The sequence below is a fragment of the Eptesicus fuscus genome, chromosome 14 (assembly GCF_027574615.1).
Source record: "Eptesicus fuscus isolate TK198812 chromosome 14, DD_ASM_mEF_20220401, whole genome shotgun sequence".
In the NCBI taxonomy this organism is placed as follows: Eukaryota; Metazoa; Chordata; class Mammalia; order Chiroptera; family Vespertilionidae; genus Eptesicus; species Eptesicus fuscus.
The window spans coordinates 11006035-11031941 of NC_072486.1; the positions used below are offsets into that span (position 1 = coordinate 11006035).

Below are 25907 nucleotides of genomic sequence, written 5' to 3' on the forward strand. Positions count from 1 at the left end.
GATTCTCAAAATCAAATCTCAGGACGTTTAGCATTAGAACCCCTAGAAGGCTTGTTTAAAAATGCAAATAATCAGGCCCTACTCTAAATTGTCTGAATCAGAATCCCTGAGAGTGGGACTTCAGAATCTGCATTGTAATAGGTTCTTTCTGTGGTTCTAATGCAAACTAAAGTTTAAGGGCCAATGATCTAGTCAGGAGGGTAGAGGAATAAACAATTTACATCGTGCTTGGAGCCCAATACTATCTTCAAAACACAACAGTAACATCTAGGAAAAAGCTTCTCCATGGCAGTTCCTAGCGGAAGAAATAGAAATATGTGTGCATTTTACACACACACACACACACACACACACACACACACACTCTCACACTCTCTCTCTCTCTCTCTCTCTCTCTCAAAGCACCAGAACGTGTCTTTTGGGATTTTAGAGAAAACCTGAGAGAAGATTTACAGATAGAAGACACTCAATAAGTGTTTGTTGACTAAAGGATCAGGTTGGAGTGAACATATTTTATAATTCTCCTCTTCTAATCACTAGCAATTGGATGCTTTTAGATGGACAGTGGTATCCATCCATCCATCTACCTACCTACCTATCATTTATGTATGAAGTCGAAATGATAGTGACTAGAACTCCCCACTCTTCGTTCTTGTGGGGGACCTCCACCACCCCCAAGAATCCGAATTAGGCAGAAAATAACGGAAGGGCCAATCAGATCGCTCTCCGGACTGGCTTCCCAGGGAGGACTGGCGGAAGAGGGGACACAGTTGCCTTCACGCAATCGGACAAAGAAGGCCATACTCGCTCAGGTCGGTGGAAAATTCCTTATGGGTTGCCAGGCGAGGTGTCACACCTCGGTGGTGCAGGTCGTTGGCCAGGCCTCCCAATCGGAGAACTTGGATGCACCATGGGTTCGGTGTTTCCCGAGACGTCAAGGAAACGGTCAGCGGCTCCGGCGGCACCAGTAACAAAGATGGCGGCCAGAGCTTCAGGCGCAGGTCAGGTGACGCAGCCCCCGGCTCCCTTCCCACCAGCGGCCCCGCCTCCCGCTCGTGACGTAGAGGGGGGCGTGCCCGCCCGGAGGCTCTGTTCGGAGGTGAGGAAACCCCAGGGATACACATGCGCAGTGGGGAACCGCAGGCACGGGTCTCCGGCCCGCCCATCGCCCCGCCCCGACCTGCGGGCGGGGCAGGGCCGAGAGTCCAGGGCCGCGGGCCGGCCTCAGGGACTTCCTTGTTGGGTCCCCGGCCCGGCGTGTCCGGAGTCGTAGCCCCGCTGCGCTCACCGGACGGCTAGCCAGAGCCTAGGTCGCAGCCGCCACCCAAGCAGATCCTTCCCCCGCACGCCCCGCGCTCCCCGACATGCCCAACCCCAGCAGTACCTCCTCTCCCTCCCCCCTCCCCGAGGAGGTTAGGAACCTGTTGGCAGGTAAAGAGCGGGAAGGGGGCGGGTAACGCGGCGGGGCGGGGGCGCAGGGACGGCGAGCCGCTGGGGACAGAAGCTTTCACTCCGTCCCCCACTTCCCCGCGGTCCCCTGTCTCCTGGCCGGTGGGACGGGGTCTGAGAGGGGGAGTGAGCGTGTGTAGAATGTGGGTGCTAGGATGATGGGGAAGCCCGTGTGTGTGTGTGTGTGTGTGTGTGTGTGTGTGTGTGTGTGTGTGAGAGAGAGAGAGAGAGAGAGAGAGAGAGAGAGAGAGAGAGAGAGAGAGAGAACTGGGAAGGGATCAGTAATGAAAGTAGTTTTCTGGTCAGTGGAGGAGGAGAAGGGTGTAAAGAAGCAAAGAGATGCCTGAGCTACAGATGTTAGGGGTTATGCGATGGAAGGGTTTGTCATTTCTAAAACTCCCATTTCTCTTGAACATTCAGTCCACTCGTGTTGAAGACTCAGAAAGGACCTGGTTCTCAAATGGCCACTTGTCTTCAGCTTGAGTAACCTACTAAAAAGGAAGGATGTGTTCAAGTCCAGCTTCCTGTGTCACAAAGAGAGCACTTCATCTTTGCACCCTCATCTTCCCCTTTTCAGTTTTACCATTTATAGGAACTTGCTTTAGGAGTTAAAGATGCAGCCCTTCAAGGCTACATGCTAGGAATGTAGATGAGTATTGTAGCTAAGGGCCAATGAAAAATTGACATTTCTTCATAAGGTAGAACATATATTAGGGCAACACAAATCTTAACCTATCTTGATGCCCTGGAATTCTTACCATTACTCACTTTGTCATTCATGCATCGGAATTCTGGAAACTGAATTTTGATAGTTTTCCTTTAGTTGTCTCTTAAGTATTTATCTTTCAATATTGGTCATGAATATCCTGTATTAAAAGAGTTTCTTTTAGATGCCTATATTACAAGTTGGTTATTTTAACTTGTAAAAAGCAATATCTAAAATGTGACATTTTAAGTGGTAAGTTACAGTTATAGTGTGAGACCAAATCTAATACTCTGCTATACTGTTTCAGAGGTTAGCATCATGAATACGACAGAGAAAAGAAAATCATTAGTGTATGGATGCAGATTTAGTTTGTGTGACCATGATTACAGTGTGATGAATGCATTTGTGGTGGGATAGTATTTTACTCTAAGAAATGCTTGTTGTCAGTAATGGGTACCACTAAGGGAAATATTGAAAGAACTGAAAAGACATCTTTTATTCCATTATATTAGAGTTTCACATGAGTACTGTTTTGTTTTACTACAGTTAACGCTTTTTGTTATTACGATGTTGGAATTGCTTAGCGTATTATTGTTTAGAGTACTATTTTAATAATCAGATCAGAGTAGTATTTATCATTACTCCAAAAATAGATGTTACCATTTTCAGGATGTTCCAGGTCTAGAACTGAATTCCCCCCCTCTTTTATGAAGGTATGAATTTTTGAATTTAAGAAATAAAGTACAGACCTTTGGGTGCCTGCTTTTAAAGCTTGACAGCCCCCCACAGTAGACAGTTTGCTCTTTAGATCTATAAGCATACATTTGCAGATAGTATGATATGTACTTTATGAGACCCTTTATTCTCTGATGCCCATATATTACAAGTGTTTCATATGGCTCTTATTTGAGTAACTTAACTGAAACCTTAGAATTACATAATATTTAAATTATCTATCAATGCTAACTTTCTGTATACATTAGCCATCTCTTTCTTTAGACAGGTAATATACTTGCATCATGTCTGAAATCAGCATTTAGAAAGTTATCTTATTGATCTTTTCAATATTTCATATTATTGAAGCAAACTACATATTAAAACACATGAAATGTTAAAACATTACAATTTTGGAGATTATAAATTTGCCTGACACTTTATTTTCAGAAGGTATTTTCAAGGTGTATGGCTCTGAGAAAATAATATATATTAAAGAAATAAGTGAACCAGTGTTTTTTAGTTTTCCTTTTTTGACTTATTCAAAGAAAGCTAACATTTTATATTTGACTGTAGTTACAATCTTTTTTGAGGTAGGGAAGTTTTCAAGAATAAATGCTCTCAGGTTTTTTCCCCGCATTTTCCATCCAGAACAAACCTTTTGGAATTGTGCATGATGACCTGTATTGGGTAATAGTATATTGTTAAATATAAAAATTACTAAAACTATAGAAGAATTGGTATTGGCTTGAAATTTATAGCTATTACTGGCTTACCTAGTTCTTTCTTTGAAACTAAGAACAGAGATATTGGGGGGGGGGATAACAATTGAGAGCTGTTGGGGTGCATGGCATTGTTCTAGAATTCCAAGGCAGAGAAGACAGGCACCTGAACTTCTCAGGCGTTTTAAATCCCTTGCCCTCAGAAAAAAAGAATATAAAGTCAAAAGATAATGCCTTTCAAGATAAGAATGTTTGGACATTTTCCTTTGTTTTCTATGTGTCTTATTCAAGTCATTATGTGTCATGTGTTTTAAATGTTTGACATTTCAACTGCTTGGTGGAGGTAGGTGCTCAAATGTAGTCTTACCCATTTATTATTTTCTTTCTGATTATAAAACTTTTAGGCTCTCCCCTTAACCCCTTCTCATTCCTTCCCACTTAAAACAGCAACAACATTCTATAGAAATGCAAAACCCATAGAGGATATCATTCTTAACTGGTATTTAATGGTACTCTTGAAAAAGTGGCTATATAATTGGTTACTTATTTATATTTATATGGAATCAGTATTTAAATCTTGAAAGCCTATACTTTTTATAAAAGTGTTTGAGCTTTTCTTCGATTCATGAATGGAAAAATGTTTACAGATTTCTGCTGTTAAAAGCAAATTTTGAACTGCCATATACAGGCAATCGTTAATATTTTTCTTTTTAAAATTCCGTTAAATTTTTTAAAATTAAATTTATTGGGGTGCCGTTGGCTAGTAACATTATATAGGTTTCAAGTGTACATTTCTATGACACATGATCTGTATATTGCATCGTGTGTAATTTTTTTCACAACAATGGAAGAACAGGTTTAGCCTGGATAATTAGAATCAAAGGATAACCCCAAATCTTGTCCATTTAATCTTCTCCTACATCCAAATATTTTGACTAGGACTAACAGCAAGAATAATCTTGATTTATGTGAGTTTTTCCTCCAGGCAGCCAAGAAAGTGAGAGGAACTGGAACCACTGGCCCCCCAACCTCCATATGTTTGCTCACCCTTTGAATACTGGAGTGTTAGTATTTTGCAGTCAGATATTCTCATTCATTTGCTTTAGGACAACACATTTAAAAAGGAAAACTGTAAGAAGATGTTAGTGTCTTTATTAAATTAGAAAATGAAACCAATATTAAAAGAAGAATATAGTGGATATCAATGCTCTGAAAAATCAAAACCAGACCGAACAATCAATAAACAAAGTGGCTATGTGGTTCCTGTAAAGTGACCTTGAGATTTTATTCATCTGGCAGTCTTGCATTGAAATACTGCATTTTCCCCTATTGGGAATCTCCAGGACACTTTTTTTTTTTAATTTTCACAAATTATTAATCGATAATCCCTTTGGGGGCATTAGGTAAAGAATGCAATTCAACTGAAATAGAGATTTTCTTTTTAATTTATTTTTTAACTGCTAGTAAAATATGGTTTGATTTCCACCTTTCCAAAGTTCCATTTATAATTTGGTCAACATTTTGGTTTTATTTTTCCTGTGAGAATTATTTATGGTATATCTGGTGTCCCATAACTTTCTTCCGGGGCATTGGCTGAGTATGTAAAGGGAAGAGTGCCACCTACTGAGTCACCAATAGTCACCTGTTTCTTTAGCACCTGGATTTCTCTTCAGAGCAAGAGCAAGCCAGTCCCCTTTTGGCAGTGATAACTAATGAGCATAAAGTTGACAGGAGAACATTTTATCTCAAAATGAAATCAGTCTACGACAACTCTTAAGATATTCTCTTCCAGAAATAAGAAAATGTGTTTGTAAGCCAAGGGGCCAGAAATTCACAGTTTCTTATATGAGTCAGATTAACAGATGAATTAAGATGTGATGTTGGGAAAATTATTTACCTGTCTTAAGCATATGATGTCCCACTTTTTCTTGGGAGGGGATCTTTGGGGCTGGCTTGTTTTCCACATGGCTCTCCATGGGAAGTATTCTCATCTCAGATTCCTAAGTAAGGCTCTTGATAGTACAAACAGTTTTTTATAGTTACTCAATCCAAATGATCACTGGTTTCCTGTTTAAAAAGTAGGGATTCTAAATATACTAAAAAATGAGCAGTCTATAAAAATTTTCCAAATGAGTTTATCTCTACTTTATCAGCACTAACGTCTTACTAGAAAGAAGATAGAAACAACAGAGTGGGAAAAGCCTCTGGTGATTTGAAACAGTTCAGTTGTCTCTCATAAATTTAAGATTAAGTGTCATATATGGGTGATAAAAGTGGCATAGGCTAGTTTTTATATACTCATTATTCACTTAGTTTGTCTTTTTCAATTAAAGCCAAGTCTATTTTTTTCATTCCACTGAGTTTACATTTCTTTTTCAATCACATACTGAACACACGATAATAGATGCTGCCTACCAGTGAATATAGTGTAAATCTCAGACTAATGTGTTACTCACTGTGGCCTCTTTGAAAATGCGTGGTAAAAAGATTTTGATTATCATAAGGTGCTATTTATCAAGGGTCATCTTTTAGAGGTGAAAGATGTTCATCTCTGTCCTTCAACAGCCTAGTTTTCTATCAAAATAAATTATTTAGCTTTCAAAGCCAATTTTGAAAATTTTATCAGATGATAGGATATAAGTCTCAGGTATGTCTTCTATAGGAACTCCTGTGCTTGTTCATGCCTCTTCTTCCATGTTAGAAAAGTCCACAGTTCAACCATAACCTGTAAACGTGCGAGGCAATCAAGAGAAAGACATTGATTAAGGCAATCAATAACTTTTCAATTAACCGTTTTCCAACTGTGGGCATTTGGCTCCATGATGTACATGTGCCCAGTTTAATTTTCATGTTTTCACCCTTAGCTGTGTGTGGTCAGCCATCCCTCCTTTTAACAGAGAAGCAAAGCATTTTGCTTTTTGTTCCAGTGCCAGCTTAAAGTTTGGCTGGGATCCTACCACGTTCAGTTTGGTGATAACACCTCAGTGAATACAAACGGAAACCTGGCCCTCCTCAGAAAGTAGAGAAAGATGTGGAATTAAGTAGTAAAGCCATTTGGGGTGTGGTGTGGTTGGTTTTACACTTATTGATCTGGTGCTGAGCAAATGGTAGTTGATTCAGTTTAGTTCTTGCCTCCCTCTTCTATACCATTGAGACCATCACAGAGGCTGTGTGTGTGTGTGTGTGTGTGTGTCCACTCAGGGAGGTATTGGGTGGTTAGGGGACAGCTGAAGCCACCAGGTGTTACCTTTGTGACTTGTTTACAACCTCCAGCCTGGAGTCATGTTCCGGGCTGTTTGCTGGTGGAGGATGGTAAGGGCAAGTGGTCAAACATCCGCTTTCTTCCAGAGTGGGAACCGGTGCTGTGTACTCAGCGTCAAGAAGCCCAGAGTTAATTTTATTGTTTGCAAGAATTTAAAGACTGGTCTAACCTCGTGTGGTTTCACCTTTTCATTATGTATAGAAGTTGGTAGAAAGCAGTTAGCCTTTATGTGTGTGTGTTAGATACCTGTCCTAGCCACTCAGGTGGCAGTTTTTCTAAGATGGGGGGGGGGGGTATATGTACAGAAAAGGAAAAGGGGACAATTGGAGTGCCATTCGGTGATTTGGTGTGTGCTAAGTGTTGGCCTCGTAGGGGTCGAGATGGCTTGTTGAAAGGTTTCTCAAGTTAAACTGCTCGAAGATCGCTGAGCCAATATACGATGTCATCTTTTAATTTTGTTTTCAGACCTTAACTTTTATCTACAGAGCTATTGTAAGCCTGATCCTATAGAGGCCCTCTCTGTCCCCCACGTCTTTACAGTCTCACTGGGCGATGTTTACTCTTGACAGCAGAGAGGAGTAACAGGAGCAGAAAGCAGCTCATTCACAGTCCAGTCCCTGGGATAACCTTCTCCTCCGTGATGACTTGAGGGCAAAGACTGACGGAGATGGGGCTAATTCTGGGGGTGCCCGGGGCGCTGATCTGCAGGGGGCGGGGGTAAGACCTGGTGCTTTGGGGGCCTCTGAGAACCGAGTTTCTCCTCTCCCGTGGGGCGTGCGCCCGGGAGTGGCGACCTCCTTCCGAGGAGGAGGAATTCTGACTCACCAGGCCCACAGGCAAGCCAGAAGGCAGGCTGACCTTTTCTCGCAATCGAATTATGGCTGTTCCCCGACCTCCAGGCGGCCCGGAGTCTGCAATCCGCCTGCTAACCCGGGGACACGACCCCTGAAGGAAGGTGGGAGAGGGCTCCTGCGCCCCCCGCGCACCGTGCGCAGGGCCATGCCGAGCACAATAAAACGCTTCAGATCTCTTTCCCGGCCGCCGGAGGAGCGCTGCGCTCGCCCAGGACTTTTACTGCTCGCTTTTGAAATATTACCCCGGCTGCGAGCCACAAAGCCGCCGCAGAGCCAGTCCCGTTCGTCTGGCGAAGGTGCTGCCCCCAGACGCGGCGCTCCCTTCTCCCAGCTCCCAGGGCGGGGACCCGGGGCTTGAACACCCCGCGCGCCCAGTGCCTCGGGCCCCGGAGCCCACGCTCCTCCCGGGGCGGCCCGGGAACTTTTCAGCGCTGGTCGCCCGGTCTCTGCCTGGGACCCGGCGCAGGCCCCGCTGGCCCGGAGGGTCCCCTGAGCCCGGAGAGGCCGGTTTCGTTGGACTCGAACATCAGTGGGCACAGTGTGGGTTTTCAGAAAAACACACACCCAGTTTGCAAAACCTTAAAAACCCACCCGAGTCAGTGGGCACCAACAAACTAAGATTATTGCAGTCATGGTTTCCACTTTTAAGCTCTTATTTGTTAAAAAAGAAAAAAAAAACACAGCAAAGCAGTTTCTACATCTTCCTGGTCTCCTTTGAGAAGTATTTTTTTTAAAAAAATGTTTATTAAATCACTTTAGTAAATTGCCGTAAACCCCTTTCCTGGAATAAGTTTAGGAATAAATACATGGAGACTAAAAATATAGATCTTTCCCCCTTGCCCAGTCTCTGAACCTCCCCACCTGCACCCGGAGAACAAACAGCAGCAGCCTAGCTGGTTCCCGCAGCCTCACTCTCTCCCAGCACTTCCTCCTGCAACACTAGCAGGGACCCGGGTTTTTACAACATTTTTGGAGAGTATTGGGAAACACTAATGTAGAGCATCGCAGCTTTTGATGTTTTCTGTTTTTTTTTTTTTTTTTTTTCTGGAACTGAAATGACCTTTTAAAGAAAAAATTCTTGGGCTGCAATTCGTTCTGTTATTGCTTCCGGAGATAGAAAATAGATCCCGTTTGTTTAAACGTGGATTGTCTAATGAAAATGTAAAATAGGCAATTAAACACTCGGGGATGAGGGAATTAAAGACTAACTCGGAGGGGGAGTAACATTCACCAATCATCGTGCCGGGGTTCTCGCAGGGGCCGAGTCGGGTGGGAAGGAAGAATCAGTGGAGATGCTGCTCCTTCCCACCCCGCGTTCTCAGCAGATTTATTGGGACCATCTCCGAGCAGCCAATGAGCGTTTCCATTGCAGCGGACCCTGGAATGTCCCAAGTCCGTGCGCTCCTGTGGGTGCAAAATGCAAAGAGCGTAGAGGAGAGCACTTCCACAAAAGTGTTTTATTGCTGGAGCTCACCGGAGAAGTCTGGGTCTCACTGGCCTGGCACCGGGGGGTGCCTCTGTGTCCTCCTCAGACACATGGGCAGCTCAAAGTGAAGCTGTGACACTTGGCCGCTTTCCGTTTGTTTGGGGACTCACTTTTAACATTAATATCAGAAAGCGACTTTTAAAAAAGCATATCAAGATTAAATTTTCATTCTTTCCCTTGTCATATTGATGTAGGGGAAAATTACCGTTACGCATTTATTGTGAATATAGAGAACAACAGCTTATCAGCTTTGCTCCTGGTCTCAAGATACTTTTGTAATCAAGAATTTAAAATCGATGACATTCTATCTCAAACACTAGGTTTTAAATTGTTCATTGTAAGTACAGTTGAAAGACTCCTGGACTGCTTTGAAGTAACACATGTAGGATTATTGTATGTCTTGACTACTATCTTTGTATCAGTGTGAGTTAGGAGACAATGTAGTTAAGTAAAGAGAAAGTAAAACATACATACTTTTCTTCGCTATGAAATATGGATGGTTTGCAGTCATACCTACTTGAAAAATTTTTATGGTATCCTCTGTATTAGAGATCTCAAAATGGGATTTAAAATTCTGTATATAAAGTTAATTTAAAGTTGTACAATATTTCATGAACAATAAGAATGGAGCTATTATAAAATCATACCGGTAAGGATTAGTTGGAATTTTATACTAGAGAGAACTAGATAGCAGAATAATTTAGAAGTTTATTAATTTTTTAAAAAGAGGGTATATGGAAATGTTATATGAGGCCATAGAAATTTTATCTCTAGGTTACTATATTTTTAAATAGTGGATGAATGTATTGTTGCTACTTAATCCTTTACTTAAAGAAATGTTTCAGGTAGTAATACCAAGGCAAGAACACACAAAACCACACAATTGATTATCTTTTTTTATTTGAGGGTGGCTGGCCAGAGTGGGTGGGGCAGGTAGGAAGGAGGAGGTTTGATTTGGGGAATCTTGGCTAGAAAAGGAGATTTATTTTTTCCTTTTAAAGCATTGAACAACTGAAAATAGATTACAATGGGAAAAACAGGCCTTTCCAGAGTCATTAGCTTATACTGGTGTAATATTTTGAATGACCTAGTCATACAGGAACTCACAAAATACTATTAAATGGCAGTAACACATGGATGAAAGCTCTGTGCTTGCTTTTGTAGGAATTTGTTTTATGGGGCACCATAGTTTATTAAAACTTGTATGCTTCTTCCTGGTTTAATGATGCCAAACATCCAAATAGCATTTGCTGTGCTAAGCATAAGTAGAGCATACAAATTTTATTAGCTAACTGGTGAACAAATTTGTCCAACTTACTATTTGAAACATACTTCAACTGTTACGCTTTGGACTGATAAATAACTATAACAGATTGTACAGATATTAACACTTATGGATAGAAACAATCATTGTCCTATTTGTCTTCACAAAAAATGATTCTTTCTTACAATTTGTATCCTGTTTCTTATATTTTATGGTTCAGATGTTGAAGCATTTGTAGCAGATGTACTGAAAGGGGAAAATTTATCCAAGAAAGCAAAGGAAAAGAGAGAATCTCTTATTAAGAAGATAAAAGATGTAAAGTCTATGTAAGTCGCTTACTTGCCTTTTATTATTAATTTTTTACTTAGAAGCAACTTTCTAATTAATGTTTTAATAAAGAATTGATTGTCATTGAATTAAAATTATAATGTTACTTAGTTGCTGTTAAGTATTTATAGAGGACAATATATATTTTCACTATAATAGCTTTTAAAAACAGATTTGCTTATCATAACACCCTTTTTTGTGGTTTGTGAATATATATTTTTGTAAGCATTCTAGCAAAATTCAACTGTTTATTTTGCTTAGGTGAGGATATATTTGTTTTAAATGATAAGACATAGTTAGGTTGAAAATTTTAACATAAATATGGAAAATAACCACCAATACTGAAATGAATTAATGTAAATTGTAGGTATTAAAGATATGTTCTGATTTTACTACTGTAACTTAGGTTTTTAAAAATCCTTTTATTATAAATCCATAAATCTTTTAGGATTGTCATTTCAGGATAAGAGGTAGTTTTTTCTCTCCAAATATATGTTTATAATATACATTTTAAAATAGCTTTGAATTACTGTCACTTATTAGATCTTGTTTTGATTTAATGTCAGTCCTCATTTTAAAATATAATGCTCTTGTTTTATTTTGCAGCTATCTTCAGGAATTTAAAGACAAAGGTAAATTTTCAAGTTTGTCCAACTTGAAGTTATTTTTCTTTGTGGCTGATCTGACACATACTGAAATGTGATAGTTGGAATCAAAATTTAAATATCCGACTGTATACTTAGACTTTCAAGATGAGAGTGCTAGCTCCCCCTGCTGAGAAAAAAATTAAAAAGTATATCCAGAATCTACTCTGCACGAGTCTTCTGACGAAGAAATCTCCGTTAGTTCACATTCTTAGCTTTTATGTGTCTTAGAGTCCATTGTGACAGAAATTGGTTAAGAAAGGTCTGTCTTTGCAGCTATTCGTAGAATAATTTGGCGAAGCAGAGGTGAGATACCAACCCAACGCCATTTAACACCGCAGAGATGATTTCATAGTAGTGATGGGAGCAGAGGGTCCCAGGGCTGGGTACTTATAATGTTTTAAGGATAATTGTTTTAAAAACAGGAACAATTTTTGTCAAGAAAGTAAGTAAAATATTTTTCAAATGCTGGTTTTTACTATCCTTTTGATATGAATAAATGTATGCCATAGAAATTTTCAAAGAAGGAAATTCAATTTCTTTTTTTTTTTTTTTTAATATGTGAGAGTGCTGGTTACCTGATGGTCTTCCTGTAGATTTGAGAAACAGCTGCTTAGCACACTGAAAACCAAGTCAGGAGAGGCGTAGGAAGTGCCTGCTTTTTCACATCTTTAATTCTGTAAGGCCCATACTAGCATGATGCTAATTCATAGGTCATGACCTGAGTCCTGTGAACGCTGGTATGAGGGTCACAACATGAGGTCAGTTAACCTACGCAGAGCTAGGATCTGTGTTTGGGCGAAAACAGTATGACATCTTCTAACTGGGGTTAGCAGATACCACAGAGTAATTCATATCTCTGCCAACTGATAAGTGAGAGAGTAGTGACAGTTTCAATAAACCAAGTACTTAGCCAGACAAGCCCAAAATCAAACAGTTAAAAGGAAACCACAGTACTTTTCACGTTAAATCATTAAGGTTGTTGTGATTGGAGGGAATGAGATTTTTTTTTTTTCCATTTTAATTTTTTAACACTGTTAAAGAGAAGAGCTTCCCACAAATACCCACTTTTTGGTAGTCTACAACAAACCCTAAACTATGGGTTTAATTAGGCTTCATTTTGCTTAGTCAAATGTAGAAACAATAAATTTATACATTGTAATTGTGATAACTTTTATACAGTGTACTGATTATAGAGAAATATTAGATTTTGCCTTTCTTCTTAAAAGCACATTTTGTACTAGGGATTATTTGTCACTCTCTCATTGTGACTAACACATTAAGAAAATTTGAAGCTAAGAAAGCATGATAATATGAAGTCATTGTCTGCTTGCATATGATTCAGTAATAGGGTAGGAACTTTCCCTTCGGTATTCTGGTTTAGGGCTTGTTCAGGTGTGTGGATATTAAAATTACATTACTGAGATATGTTCTTTGTCTCTAAAGAGAATGGAAGTTTATATAGTATTTGATAGAAACTGAAAAATGAGCCTAGAATACGAGTTCAAATAACACAGAATTCAGAGATTCCCCATAATCATTTCCCTCTGAATAAGTCATTTGTAGTTCAATACTGCTGTACTGAGTTAACTAATCACCGGGAGCGCCTGTTCCGAAGTGAGCCTGTGGATAAATTAGATGTATACCTTGGAGAAATATGAGAAGCTGAGCAATTCTATGCCATCTTACCCCAAAGTACAGCTTTGTTCTAACAAGACCATTCCTGTAGTTTGTTAGGAATGGTAAACTGAAGTGCACATTTAATAGTTGCAAAGTAATTATTCACGATACGTTTTAAACAAAAGTAGGGATGTATTAATGATCAGATTCTACATTGAGTAAATTCTTGCACCCATGCATGTTTTGAAAGAGCTGCTTTTCTTTTTTCTCTTACATCTTCCCCTTGGGGTTTGGGAGTGTCTTCATCCAAGGTGACCTGGGCAGATTCCTTTCAGCTGTTTTCCTGTTCTTTCTCTTTCCCTCCCTCTATTCTCTCAGGTCAGTATGGGGTCACAATGAAGTGAACTGGGGCTGTTTTCCTCCTTGTTTCCTTTGGACTCCTATTTGTTTCACATACTTTATTATTTTTTCAAATGACAGTTAAATACCATGTTAATAACATTATTGGGAGGAAAAAGGACCAGGTAGTGAGTTCTGAAGTAGAATGAATTAATCCAGGTTTATTCATTTCTATTAAGTGAGCTATTAGTTTCTCCAAGGTACACAACGGTTTAATGCCCTTCCTGACTACCCTTTACACCTCCTCCTTCCTACACTGTAGATGCTACCCCCCCCCCCATCGTGAGACCGAACAGTACAGCCTTGACCGTTAGCAGTATTTTAGTTCTTAAAACCATTTGAATTGATACATTAAGCTGCACAGATCTCAGAGTAAGATTTGTTTTTAATTCCAATTTTTTGGGATGAGAATAGTTTGTATTATAAGAAACTTGTCCTTTAAGTTAAGTTTTTACTTGCTGTTTATATCCATTTCCATAGCAAGCTGTGGTCTTAACACTCCCTTTTCATTTCTTGACTTCCTTAAGGTCCTCATTTTTATCTTTTCATATCCTGAAGTCTAGATTCTCCATTGAGGAGGTCTGACAAATTGTGACTTTAGAATAAATGATCAGTTGGTTTTCTAAATTCCTTAATTTTGCTTGTAAATGAGAAAGATTTGAATCTAAGCAACGAGGACCTATCTCGCTTAGTCTAGTCCCTGTTACTCACTTGAAATATTGGCTCTTCTACCTAGAATAGAGTTCCTTCTTGTGTCCTTCAAATATTGCACATTACAGAATTATGGGATAACCCGGTTTCCTATTCTTAGTTGCCATATAGCCCAGTAGTATAAAGTATATCTGAATATAGGCTTTATGTAGTAGGAATATGTTCATTTTAGAATTATTTTAGAATACAATTATGATTATTTTAGAATTTGTTCTGTGTCACATAACAAGGTCATAGGTGTCTTAAATATAACTTGAAATAACTGAGTAAAGACTGTTATTGACTGAGTATTAAGTATAATTTTCTAATATATATTAGATGACAAAAAACTTTACTTATAGTTGTATCTTTCCCTTATATTAGTCTTGTTCTACTCCCGTGATGACTTAGGTGTGATTATTTTCTGTATAGAATGATTAAGATAATGTGAAGATACCTATGCATGACACATAGCAGGTGTTCAGTAAATATTATATTCTCAGATTCAACTTCATTTATCAAGAGGATTTAAGTAAATCTTGATTTATAATTCAGTTTTCAAATAGTTTTTGAGGAAAATTTTTAAAAATATGTTTTTATTGATTTCAGAGAGGAAGGGGAAGGGAGAGAGAGAGAGAAACATCAATGATGAGAGAGAATCATTGATCAGCTGCCTCCCACAGGCCTCGCACTGGGGATCAAGCCTGCATCCCAGGCATGTGCCCTTGACCGGAATCGAACCTGGGACCCTTCAGTCCGCAGGCTGACGCTCTATCCACTGAGCCACACCGGCCTGGCGAGGAAATTTTAAATTACTGAAAGAAGGGCATGATAGTCACATGAGAAATACTTCAAGAGAAGATTTTTCATATTCGTAAGTTATTAGCGCTTTAGAAAACACGTTTCTATTGTTTTCAGTTCCCTTAGGTGCCATAGCTATTCTCCTTTAAAATATTTCCCTCTAATTAAAAAATTAATTTTGTCCATTGATATTGTTAAATATGTATAGATTTACTTAGAAAGCAATTTTCATTGACCTCATTGGTATTATTAAGTTAATTAATGGAATAAACTGCTTTTTAAAATAGCAGGATTGGTAGGGAAGAAAGGATCCATTTTAGTTTGTTCTGATGGGATCCTTAAGAACGGCAGAAAAGTCAGAAGTTTGGGTGACCTTTAATTTCTTTTCTTGTCCCTTTCCTGACTTGGTGTAAGTTCTGTTGAAAGTTAGCTCCTCAGTGAAATCTGAGCAGATAACTTGTAGCCCTCCCCCACGCCTGCATCTCTGGCTTTGCACAAATGTGTTAAGCATGTTTGAGGTTGGGGACCTGTAGGAGAAGTATATGGCAGAGGCAGTGCTTGAGAAATGCTAATCTTATTTGAAAACTCTGCCTCACATTTGCACACTATAAATTAGCGCTCCTATGGTAGGAGAGTTATGAAGAGAATCTTCTTATTTGTGGTGACCTAAATCTTTCCAAGATTTTAGAATTAAACTATAGATTCCCTTAAGAAATGACAAGTTAAATGTGTAGTTCCGTCTATTTAGCTGTATTTTATTACTTCTGAAATTAGTTTGGACAAATGAACTGAGTAGAGAATTAGAAATTAATTTGTTTTCACTCAAGTAATTCTCCACTGCCCCCCACATTTATCTTTCATGCTTTGTAAGTTTTAGGTATATTATTTAGTTTAAGGTTTACCTGATTGTGTTTAAAATAAGTCTGTATTTGACAAAATAAGCAGTACATTGGTGAAATCAACCTCAATGGTGGTAGAGATCATGACTGTTTAGTTACTACTGTTGGGCTTTATATCTAGGCATTTAGGGAAATGCTAATTGATGGTGAGCTGGATAAAACAGAAGGCATAATAGTGATTTGAACACAACTATTATAAATTTAAAATGTTTTTCTGATAAATATGTTGCTATCGTACCATTAAGCCTTGGTTTTGCTGTGATATTTTATTTTATTTTATTTTATTTTTTTAAATTATTTTTATTTCAGAAATAGCTCAATTTTTTATTTTATTTTTTTAAATATATTTCATTGATTCTCTACAGAGAGGAAGAGAGAGGGATAGAGAGTTAGAAACATCGATGAGAGAGAATCATCGATCAGCTGCCTCTTGCACACCCCTTACTAGGGATGTGCCCGCAACCAAGGTACATGCCCTTGACCGGAATCGAACCTGGGACCTTTCAGTCCGCAGGCCGACGCTCTATCCACTGAGCCAAACCAGTCTTGGCAATTGGTTTTGCTGTGATATTTTAGTTGCCACTGAATACGGGAAGGGAAGTCTCGGATCATTGTTTTTTAGACTGTTAACTTTGTATCATTAATTAAACTTTTGAAAGTTGTGGGATAAATCAAATGCTTTTCTAGGGAAACAAGAAACAGTATTAATGAGCAACAACCCCATAATTATCCTTGTGAGTACATAACAGGGACACATTCATGTCTTTTCTTTGTGCAATAACTTTTACAAAGAAGTATTTTTAAACTGATCATTAATTTTATGACCACTGAAATGAGATGCAAAATTTATGCTGTTGTCACTGGCACAGGCTCAAGGCACCACTGACATTATGTGTGATTGTAATAGAATGGCTGCCAACTAATGATTCTGTAGACATTTCATTTGAGGATGCTTTTCTTTTAGATGTCTGATTAGTCTGTAATGCTTTCAATTATGTCTGTAAATGGTATTGGATACGTTTACCTGATGCCCTTCGTTACTTTGGAGTTCAGTTTCTATTACATAAACTCAAGTTGAACATTTTCCTTTGCAGGTATAGCTGCAAATACTCAGCCCATGGGGGGGGGGGGCGGGGGGAGAGGGGAGGAATACATTGCACTACTCAACAGCGACCCCAGTGTTCAATTAAAGCTCCTTATAATGCAGCAGGTCTTTATTGGGTTGAAAAAATAATTAGGGAGGGGGGAAAAGGGATAGATCATCACTGGAACAACAGTAAAATGAAGAAGACTATATTGAAAAATGATGTGGCCTTTCAACTTAATGCAGGCTAAAAAGGGAATAACCCTGTATAGATACCACAGAAATACTTATTATTAAATACTTTCTGAGCTACTTCAAGGAAAGCTTAAAAAAAAGGGAGGGGGAGGATATGAGTCCAGTAGCAACACTTAATTCACATGGTCTTAGATAAATATAAATATCACACTGATTTTAAAAAAACAATAACATTTGAGATGAGCTGCTGAATGGGTACGTTTAAGACAATTTCACACACACACACACACACACACACACACACACGTTAGTATATGTAATCCAAAGTTTTTTTAAAAATAAAACAAAACCCTCAAAGGTCTTTAATATGCTATTGACCAATTTTGTGTAGAATATTCATAACTTATATTAAATATTATTGAATTTATAGCTTTAATAATGATCTTTATGTTGTGTGTGTGCATGTGTGTATGTATGTATATGTGTATGGACATACACAAATTATATAAAGGATATCATTTAAGGATAAACTAATTCTGATTTTCTTTCTTTTAAATTGAATTTATTGGGATGATATTGGTTAATAAAATAAATGGGTTTCACATATACAACTCTATAATTCACCATCTGTATGTTGTATTGTGTGTTTACCACCCAACTCAAGTCTCCTTCCATCACCATTTAGCCCCACTTTACACTCTTCTACCTTCCCTCACCCCCCTGATTTTCAAAACTTTTTAAGTTTTACTTTTTCAGCTTATTTCCACATAGAGCTTAATAGACTTAAGCCCAAGCATATGAATGTTTTTCCAAATCCTTTCCATATATTCATTTATTTCAGTATTGTATTTTTATATTTGTAATATGCTGAGTGCAAACTCTGGTGATGTATTTGAAGTATCCTAATACTTTTTTTTTTCAGAGCAAGATTTATTTTATAGTTAATGATATGAAATATCCTTTGAAAATTCACCTTATAAAAAATCCTTACTGTATTAAAAATGTAAGGGTACTCTAGCAACTAAGAGCAATTGAGAATTTTGTGATCTTTACTACCACATTTCCCATGAGCTGTCATTCCATGTTCACACATATTTTTACTAGCACTTTATGAGGTTCTCTCTGACCTCATGTTTTAAATCAGAGCACTTTCTTTCCACAAGGAGAAATATTGTAAGGGATCACTAATGTTCTGGAAAAAAAATACATTGAACATCTTGTAAGGAAGAGAAATGAAGATTTGAAGAATGAGTAGTATCTGTATGTGCTCCTTGCCATTTTAACTGGGGAGGAAACATCACCCTGCATGGTGCACCCAGTGGTGGAATCACTGAGGGCAAGAAGTAGTCTTCTCTATATTCTGCTCTTAGTGTCTTGATTGGAGATCCTGTCTTTTCTTTCAGGATCAGGATGACAAATGCTGATGAAATATCAACATGATAAGGAAATAGAGATGAATATTGATTTTTCAAGTTACTTTGATGGTTTTGTCCTTGAAAGAGGCTATGTTCCGTACCAAAACTATGTTGACAAATAGTGGTACCTAACAAGTGGATGTCAGAGGGTACAGATATCCCTTGGAGCGACTGGTAGCTTTAATCTGGATCTTTTCCAAAAGGAATTCTGTAGGTGTTCTAGGGTTCCCAGGGAGATTTTCACCATGCTTTTTGGCTAATCCCTAAGGTAGCTGGTTTTCTCTTGAATTGTTAACAGAGAACTAGAATTGGTAACAGATAATTGGTATCGTATTAAGTATATATTTTTCTTTGTTGTTGAATATGGGTACAAAATGAGTGCTTATATATAACTGGACTAGCAAATATCTGAAACCCTCTTTTTAAAAAATCATTCTAATGAGTATGTGGGGAAAATCCAAACCACAAGATTTAATTGTGGGGATTAAATGGCTTCAAATTAGCCAGCCAGCCAAGCAGTAAACCAACCAGTTACCTAGGATTTGGAAATCATGTAGAAAACTGGCTAGAACATTAAGACTGGCTAGAACATTTTACAGTAGATAAAAAAATAGTTGCATTTTCAAGAGCAGAAATTCTGTATGGGAAAAACTGCTTTAAAACTCATATAAATCTTTTAAACTTAAACAAGGTTATTTACAAACTAGATAACTTCTATTTTCATTCAGTGATAGCTCACCATTTTAAAATTTATTCTAATGTTATCCTGTGATTTTTAATGAAAACAAAAATGTTCATATGGCTTTGAATTATCAATTTTTCAAATATTGAGTAGGTAAATGGTGAGTTGAATAATTTCTGTGTGCTTTCCGTGTTTTGTTTTTGTCGTCCTCGTTATCATTATTTTGGCTTCATTTGTTTGTTTATTTTGGACACACACTCTGTTTTACCCTGCTTCTTGCTTTTTTATTCATCTTTGTAGAGACCATCATAATTTCAAAACTTGAATCCTTTTGTACCTGAAATAAACAGTTGTATACTGACCTTCAAAAACTCTTAACTTTATCTAAATTACAGTGGATCTACATTAAAATAGGACCTGTTCTTACAGTTCAAAAGTTTTCTTTGTTTTTTCTTTATGACAGTGACTGAATTTAATAGGAAAATTTACCTCTTCTGACAAGTAACGTTTTTAAGATGGCTAAATTATAAAAGGTTTTTCTCTGATTCTTTTACAGGCGATGCAGAAGATGGGGAGGAATATGATGATCCTTTCTCTGGGGCTCCAGACACTATTTCATTAGCCTCAGAGAGATACGATAAAGACGACGAAGCTCCCTCTGATGGTATGTGATATTTTCCCATAGAATATACCTTTTGACACTAACACCAAATAACGCAACGTGTAGAGATGGTGGTCTGGTCAGAAAGCAGATAAAGGCGCAGGCTGCAGTTAACTTATCTTTACCGGAGCCTTTTAAGGAACAGAAGAGCTCTCTCTAGTGGTTTTCCTCAGTATGTGGTGCCTTCATTTCCTAGGAAATTTTCTTTACTGGAATCTTGAGAAGAGTGCTTGCATCATCATATGAATATTATTAGTAAGTTAGTTGGTTAATTTAATATTATAAGATTCTTGCTTAATTTTAGTATGCTGCTAATGGCTTGTTGTATTATTTATTTTATAAATAATGAAAAAGGTTTTTGATCTCTTTTTTCCCCCTGAAAACTTCACATATAATTAGTTCATAAAATATTAAATTAATTATCCCTACGTTGCCTTCTCACATTGAGACAGATTTTCATCAAATGCTTCTTTTAATACACATTTTCATTTTTCTGATTGTCACCTAAAACTGCCCCACACTATGCGGTAATATTATAGTGCTTTGTATTAATTGGATTAGCAATAAAATTGAGTGTTTATCTCTTAATAATTTTTTAAAACTTGCCGAAGTTATGAAACTTGTTTTTCGTGTAGTGTGCTTTCTCTGTTATAGCCAGTTGAGTGCATCTGTATTATAGAGATCTCGTCAGGGTGATATGTAGTTATAAATTAAGAATGTGTATCGATAAATTAGCCATGCATATTAATTTGTGGCACTCAAAGTTTCGCAGAGACATAGAAATGAGTAATGCCTTCTGCCACTATATGATGATCAAACTGTGCAGTTCCATCTCTAAATACAATTGCTGAATGAAAATATGCTTCCTGCAACAGAGCACTCCACATTTTATGGTATCCAGATTATTCCCTTTGGAAACATAAATTGCTTTTATGAGGTATAAAATTATGTCTATTGCAGAACAGGGATAAGTCAAGTACATGCATAAGTGATAAACATTCTAACCACTGATTCAGAACAACACAATCTTTTCTTTATATTCAGAACTTTGTACAATGTGTAGCAATAATAATCATATCCATTTTATGTTGAATTTTACATTTTGGTAAACATTTAATTTCTATTTTTAAAGGGATTTTTTTTCCCCTTTTATTTTCTATCTGTTTTTTAAAAAGACGCTCCCTGCTCTTCGGTCACCCTTGCTATCCGAAAGAGAGCATCACCCTTTCTAACCTGATCTTCAAAAGCATTTCTACTAGAAAATGTTTTATAATTGATAAAATAATACTTTCAGGCAAAATTATGAATTATTATTTGAGTTGAACTATTTTCCAGGCACATTACAATGATTTGTTTTGCTTCTCTGTAAAATATGGATAGAAATGAGTATGTGATGTGTGTGTGTATGTATACATATACAGAGACAGAATATTTATACTCACGAGAATATATATATATATATATATATATATATATGTATATGTATATACATGCACACATGGAACATTCATAGAATATATACACTCAGGATTTCTCAAAACAGTATAAATATTTTAATGTATAAGGGGAACTTATATGCATTCTTAAAAATATTCTTAAAAACCTAAGAAATCCAACAATTAAATATCTACGAGAGCCAGTGCTTTTGTTAGAAAAAGTAAATTGTTATTAATTCCCTTATTATAGAGCATTTACATGATTATTGTGTTTTCTTATTTATGAGTAAGTTATTATGTTTATTTCATAACCAAATAAACAGGAAATACATTGATAGTATAAAAATTTATTGTTAAAAGGTTACTTTATCAATATTTGAATATTATTTAATAACATATTTATAACACTAAATTTCTTATTAAATATTGGTGCATTTTCATTATTATTTATGTAAGCTATTCTTAAGCAGAATTAAAATTTAACTTTTAGTATTATTCATTTTTTGTATATAAATAATACCATTTTGATATTTTACATTTTCTTCTGAGACTAATATAAATTAATTTTAAAACTACCACTTGGACTTTTATTTCCATTCTAAAATATCATCTAGTCATATCAGTTTTTCTCTCTGCAACTTGGATTTGTATGTGTTCTCTTTCCTTTGCTGAATAAATTTTCCTTCATTATGTGATCTCAGTCTAATGATATATTAATTATGAAAAGATAATGCATTTAACAATAAGTATAACTAAATTAGCACAGGTCACCAAAAGGCCCTTTGTCAAATCATATTGTTGTTTTGTCCTTTTGACTTTTACCTTATGGTAGGCACTAACAAAATATCTGAACTCTGATGGATGATAAACTCTAAACATGATATGTATTTTTCATAATGCTAATGTAATTTTCAAGCTACCGAAAGGTCAAACCTGCACATCTCTGTGTGCATTCTAAGTCTGTCTTTTCCTTTAATATTTCTTTTTCTCTGTTTCTCTGGTTCAAAAGTTCACTCAGTTCCCAAATGGCTACCTAATTTTCCAGTTATTCCCTCAAGCCATATGTGTTTTGGTTTCTTTATGGTTTATTAGGTACTGTAGGAAAGTAGCATAAGTTATATCTTCTAATGAAATTCAAGCACACTTCAGTGATGCTTCGACTTGATTGCTGGTAGCAATTAAATCACAGCCAAGGAGGATAATGCATAATCTCACAAGGTCCAGACACCCTATAGAAATTGAAAGGGGATGAAAACAGAAAACAAAAACAAAGTCTCCCCACCCTGCCAGACATGTTGTTTCCAGCCTGCTTTTTTTTTTTTTATTGGCCAACTGCCTGATTGATAGCAAAATCATAACTTGCTGCATGCTAACAGGCAGAGTTCACTTGTAGGTTATTGTGAGCTGATAAAGGGTTAGATGGAGTTTTGATTTTCGCATTGGACCTTGGTACACCAGATTAATGGAATTTCAATGAGAGACTAGAGTAGCCACAGCTTTGTCAGAGAAACAGATGGAGATTCTATAGTCATGTCTACTCATTAATACTAGTTGCCTGAAAGGTGTGCTGCTTCTCTATACAAAAGAGTTGATATAATTGATTTTTGAGCGGTGCATTGAAAAAAGTACCTTATTGATGACTAGAATCGTAACATAGATGGTGACAGATTTTTGTACAGCTACAAGCTTAAAAAAAATATCGTATTTTGCTATTTTTTCATCTCTCTCTTTGGACATGCTTTTTATTTATATTTTTTTGAGGAAAAAATGCATTTTAAAGACCAGTAGCAAAAAATAAAAATAAAAAATGAGAAAATGACATGCTAAATTACCTTTTAAGAAAAAGAGGAAGAGTCTGTATTTTATTTATCAATGATGGCATGACTGCTGTTAGTTTCATTTTGATATGGTAACATTTATTTAAAATCATACTTATTAGCAATGTCATTTTATTAGCTTTGTGCTTTATTTGTTCTAGAAAATTTAAAACAAATCATAATGGGTTCTATACTATTATAGATCACTGTTAGAAGTTTTATGCTATTGTGTGTCTGGATATATAGAAATGTTAATATAAATGGTACATATCAGTAATCAGATAAATATTAAAGATAATGAAACTTAAAACCTGATAGAAGAATATCCCTTAGTGTATACATGTTAGAATGTGTGTCTGGGCACTAAGGTGGTAGATGCAGGGTAACCATTAGATGCTACATAATGACTTGGGCCGCCATTTTTTCTCTTCTGAAATTATTTTTCATTCATTTTCATCATTTGTGAAAGAAAGCTTCTAACCACATAGCACTGTGGAAGGTCCCTGAGGTGAGGTGAACGGGCTTAGTGAGCTAGAAGACATATCTGCTCTGCCCATCGGTGATGGGTTGAAGGATCCCAGTGGACATTTGTTACAAATCTGATTCTGTGCTAGACCATAATCACTTTGTGGATAAGAATCTGGAACCTCTAGGGTGTGAATACAGCAAGGCTAAAATGAAGCTAAAAAGATAAAACAGTCATTTATTTTTAGAATTTTTTATTTGTATTGAATTTATTGGGGGGTGATAAACAGTTGTTTATTGTCCTGGTATCTTCCTAACTAAGAATTCCCAAGTAGTAACATAGGTTACTGAAAACTGCGCATTTCAAGGACATGGATTTATATGAAAAAATATTGGTTTAGGAATGGAACTATTTTTTAAAGTTTGGAGTTTAAGAAAAAAAGTGTTTTGATCATAATTTATAAGAGTAAATAATGGTTTTCTCCTTTGGGCATACTTTTCTTTAAGAAAATTCAGTATATAGAAATTTTGATTTATAAAACATATAAATCACTTATTTCAAAGGAGAGCTTTAAAAAGAATTATCTCCAGGATGCCTATAAATAATGAACTCACTTAATGTCTCTAAAACAAATTTAGCTGTAAACCCATCCACACATAAATTTAATATGTAAATTTTTACACTTTATACATCAAGCTTTTGAGAAAGACTTTTTTTTTTTTCCATAAAATTAGGTGTAACACTAATCACTTCTTGTAAAAGCCAAACGATAGATATGCTTTACTTTTCTCTGGGTTCCAGCAGAATTTGAAACAATGTTTAAAACCAGGAAAAAAAGGTTCTTTCAATAACTTACCATTTAGGGTGTCTTTCTAGTATAGTATCATGTGGTTGTTGATAATTAAAATCATATATTTGTGTTTTATTCTGATAATTTAGATTAGTTTGCAACTTGCACATATCTTTATGTATATGGCATATATTACTGTTGCAATTGTGTGTTTTTTAAATCTATTTTAGTTATTTCAATATACCAACTGCTAGCTTGTGTGTTATAGCAGTATAAGAACAATGATTGCTTTAGCCCTTCCGTAATGTGTATAGCATAGCTTCAAGTACTTTGGTAAAAGTGAGGGGTTATAGTTTGGGGAAATGATAAAAGTAGAAGACATGTTTTTAACACTCAAGATATATGTTGTGTGATTGGAGGTATAAAGTACACAGATGTGAAAAGTGTTTATGATACAAAGGTATATATGAATAAATAAAAACACATAACCATTGAGAATCATCTTTCTAAGTTTTATGCCATTGAATTAAACAATGTATGCAAATAAGACTGTAACAAAGTGGGTTAGATAAAAAATGTTGCAAAGGTAATAAAACTCAACATTATGAAAAATAATGCATCTTTAATACAGTAAATTAGCAGTTATTTACATAGTACATGAAGAAGAGCGCAATATAGGGCAATGGGGAATTCAAAGATGAATACGACAAAGTTCTTATTTTCAAGAGACATGTAATCTAGATAGAAAGAGAAGACAGGCACCTAAAATAAGATAATCAGCAATCTAAGTTCTAGTAAGGCAGACTCCAAAAACAGTAACTAGTATGTATTATAATATTTAATTGATTTGATCTATACCAAGGCAAATAATTGGTTTCATTCATGTTCTTCCTTAATTTGTTGACCCAGTCAATTGTATGTTATGGCATCATGTTGAATAAACCAAAGCACAAACTTTATACTTCACTCTAAGAGGTTATGGAGTAAATTGTGGAGGAAGGAACTTTTGTTTTCTAAATACTTTTTTAATGATTTCAGAGAGAGGAAGGGAGATGGAGAGATAGAAATATCTATGATGAGAATCACTGATCAGCTGCCTCCTGCATGCTCCCTACTGGGGATCAAGCCTGCAACTGGGCATGTTCTCTCATTGGAAATCAAACAGAGACCTCCTGGGTCATGGGTCGATACTCAATCACTGAGCCACACAGGCTGGAACTGGAGGGATCTTTTATTTAATTGAGTTTTCCATGGTTCCTGAGTTTTGCTGGAGAGAAAGTGGGAAAAGATGCAGAAAAAAAATCAGATTTTCATACTGATTGGCAATAATTTTGTTGTCAAGGCTGATTCACTTAACCTCTCTGGATTTTTACTTTGTGAAATGACGAGTTTGAACCAGGTGATTGCTTAGAAGTTCACTAGAACTCTAAATGCTTGTGACCACATTTCAGAATTAGTACATTTAATGGTGGCACAGAGGTGATTTGTCTGGAGAAGATAATAACTGGAAGTGATGTTGAACAG

The 25907-nt window shown here is 36.6% G+C and overlaps 1 protein-coding gene across 3 annotated transcripts in view; it reads left to right on the top strand.

Moving 5' to 3' along the window:
• Positions 1-1157: 1157 nt before the first annotated feature.
• SKAP2 (src kinase associated phosphoprotein 2) overlaps positions 1158-25907 on the top strand; it is a 159207-nt gene continuing 134457 nt past the window's right edge. Inside the window, exons 1-4 of one of the 3 annotated variants that reach the window (XM_054726072.1) lie at positions 1158-1431; positions 10678-10783; positions 11391-11416; positions 19770-19877. In XM_054726072.1, the coding sequence (XP_054582047.1) occupies positions 1365-1431; positions 10678-10783; positions 11391-11416; positions 19770-19877 (307 nt within the window). In that variant the 5' untranslated portion in view covers positions 1158-1364. The remainder of the gene's footprint in view (positions 1432-10677; positions 10784-11390; positions 11417-19769; positions 19878-25907) is intronic. The other 2 variants (XM_054726071.1, XM_028155430.2) reach the window with 2 other exon arrangements.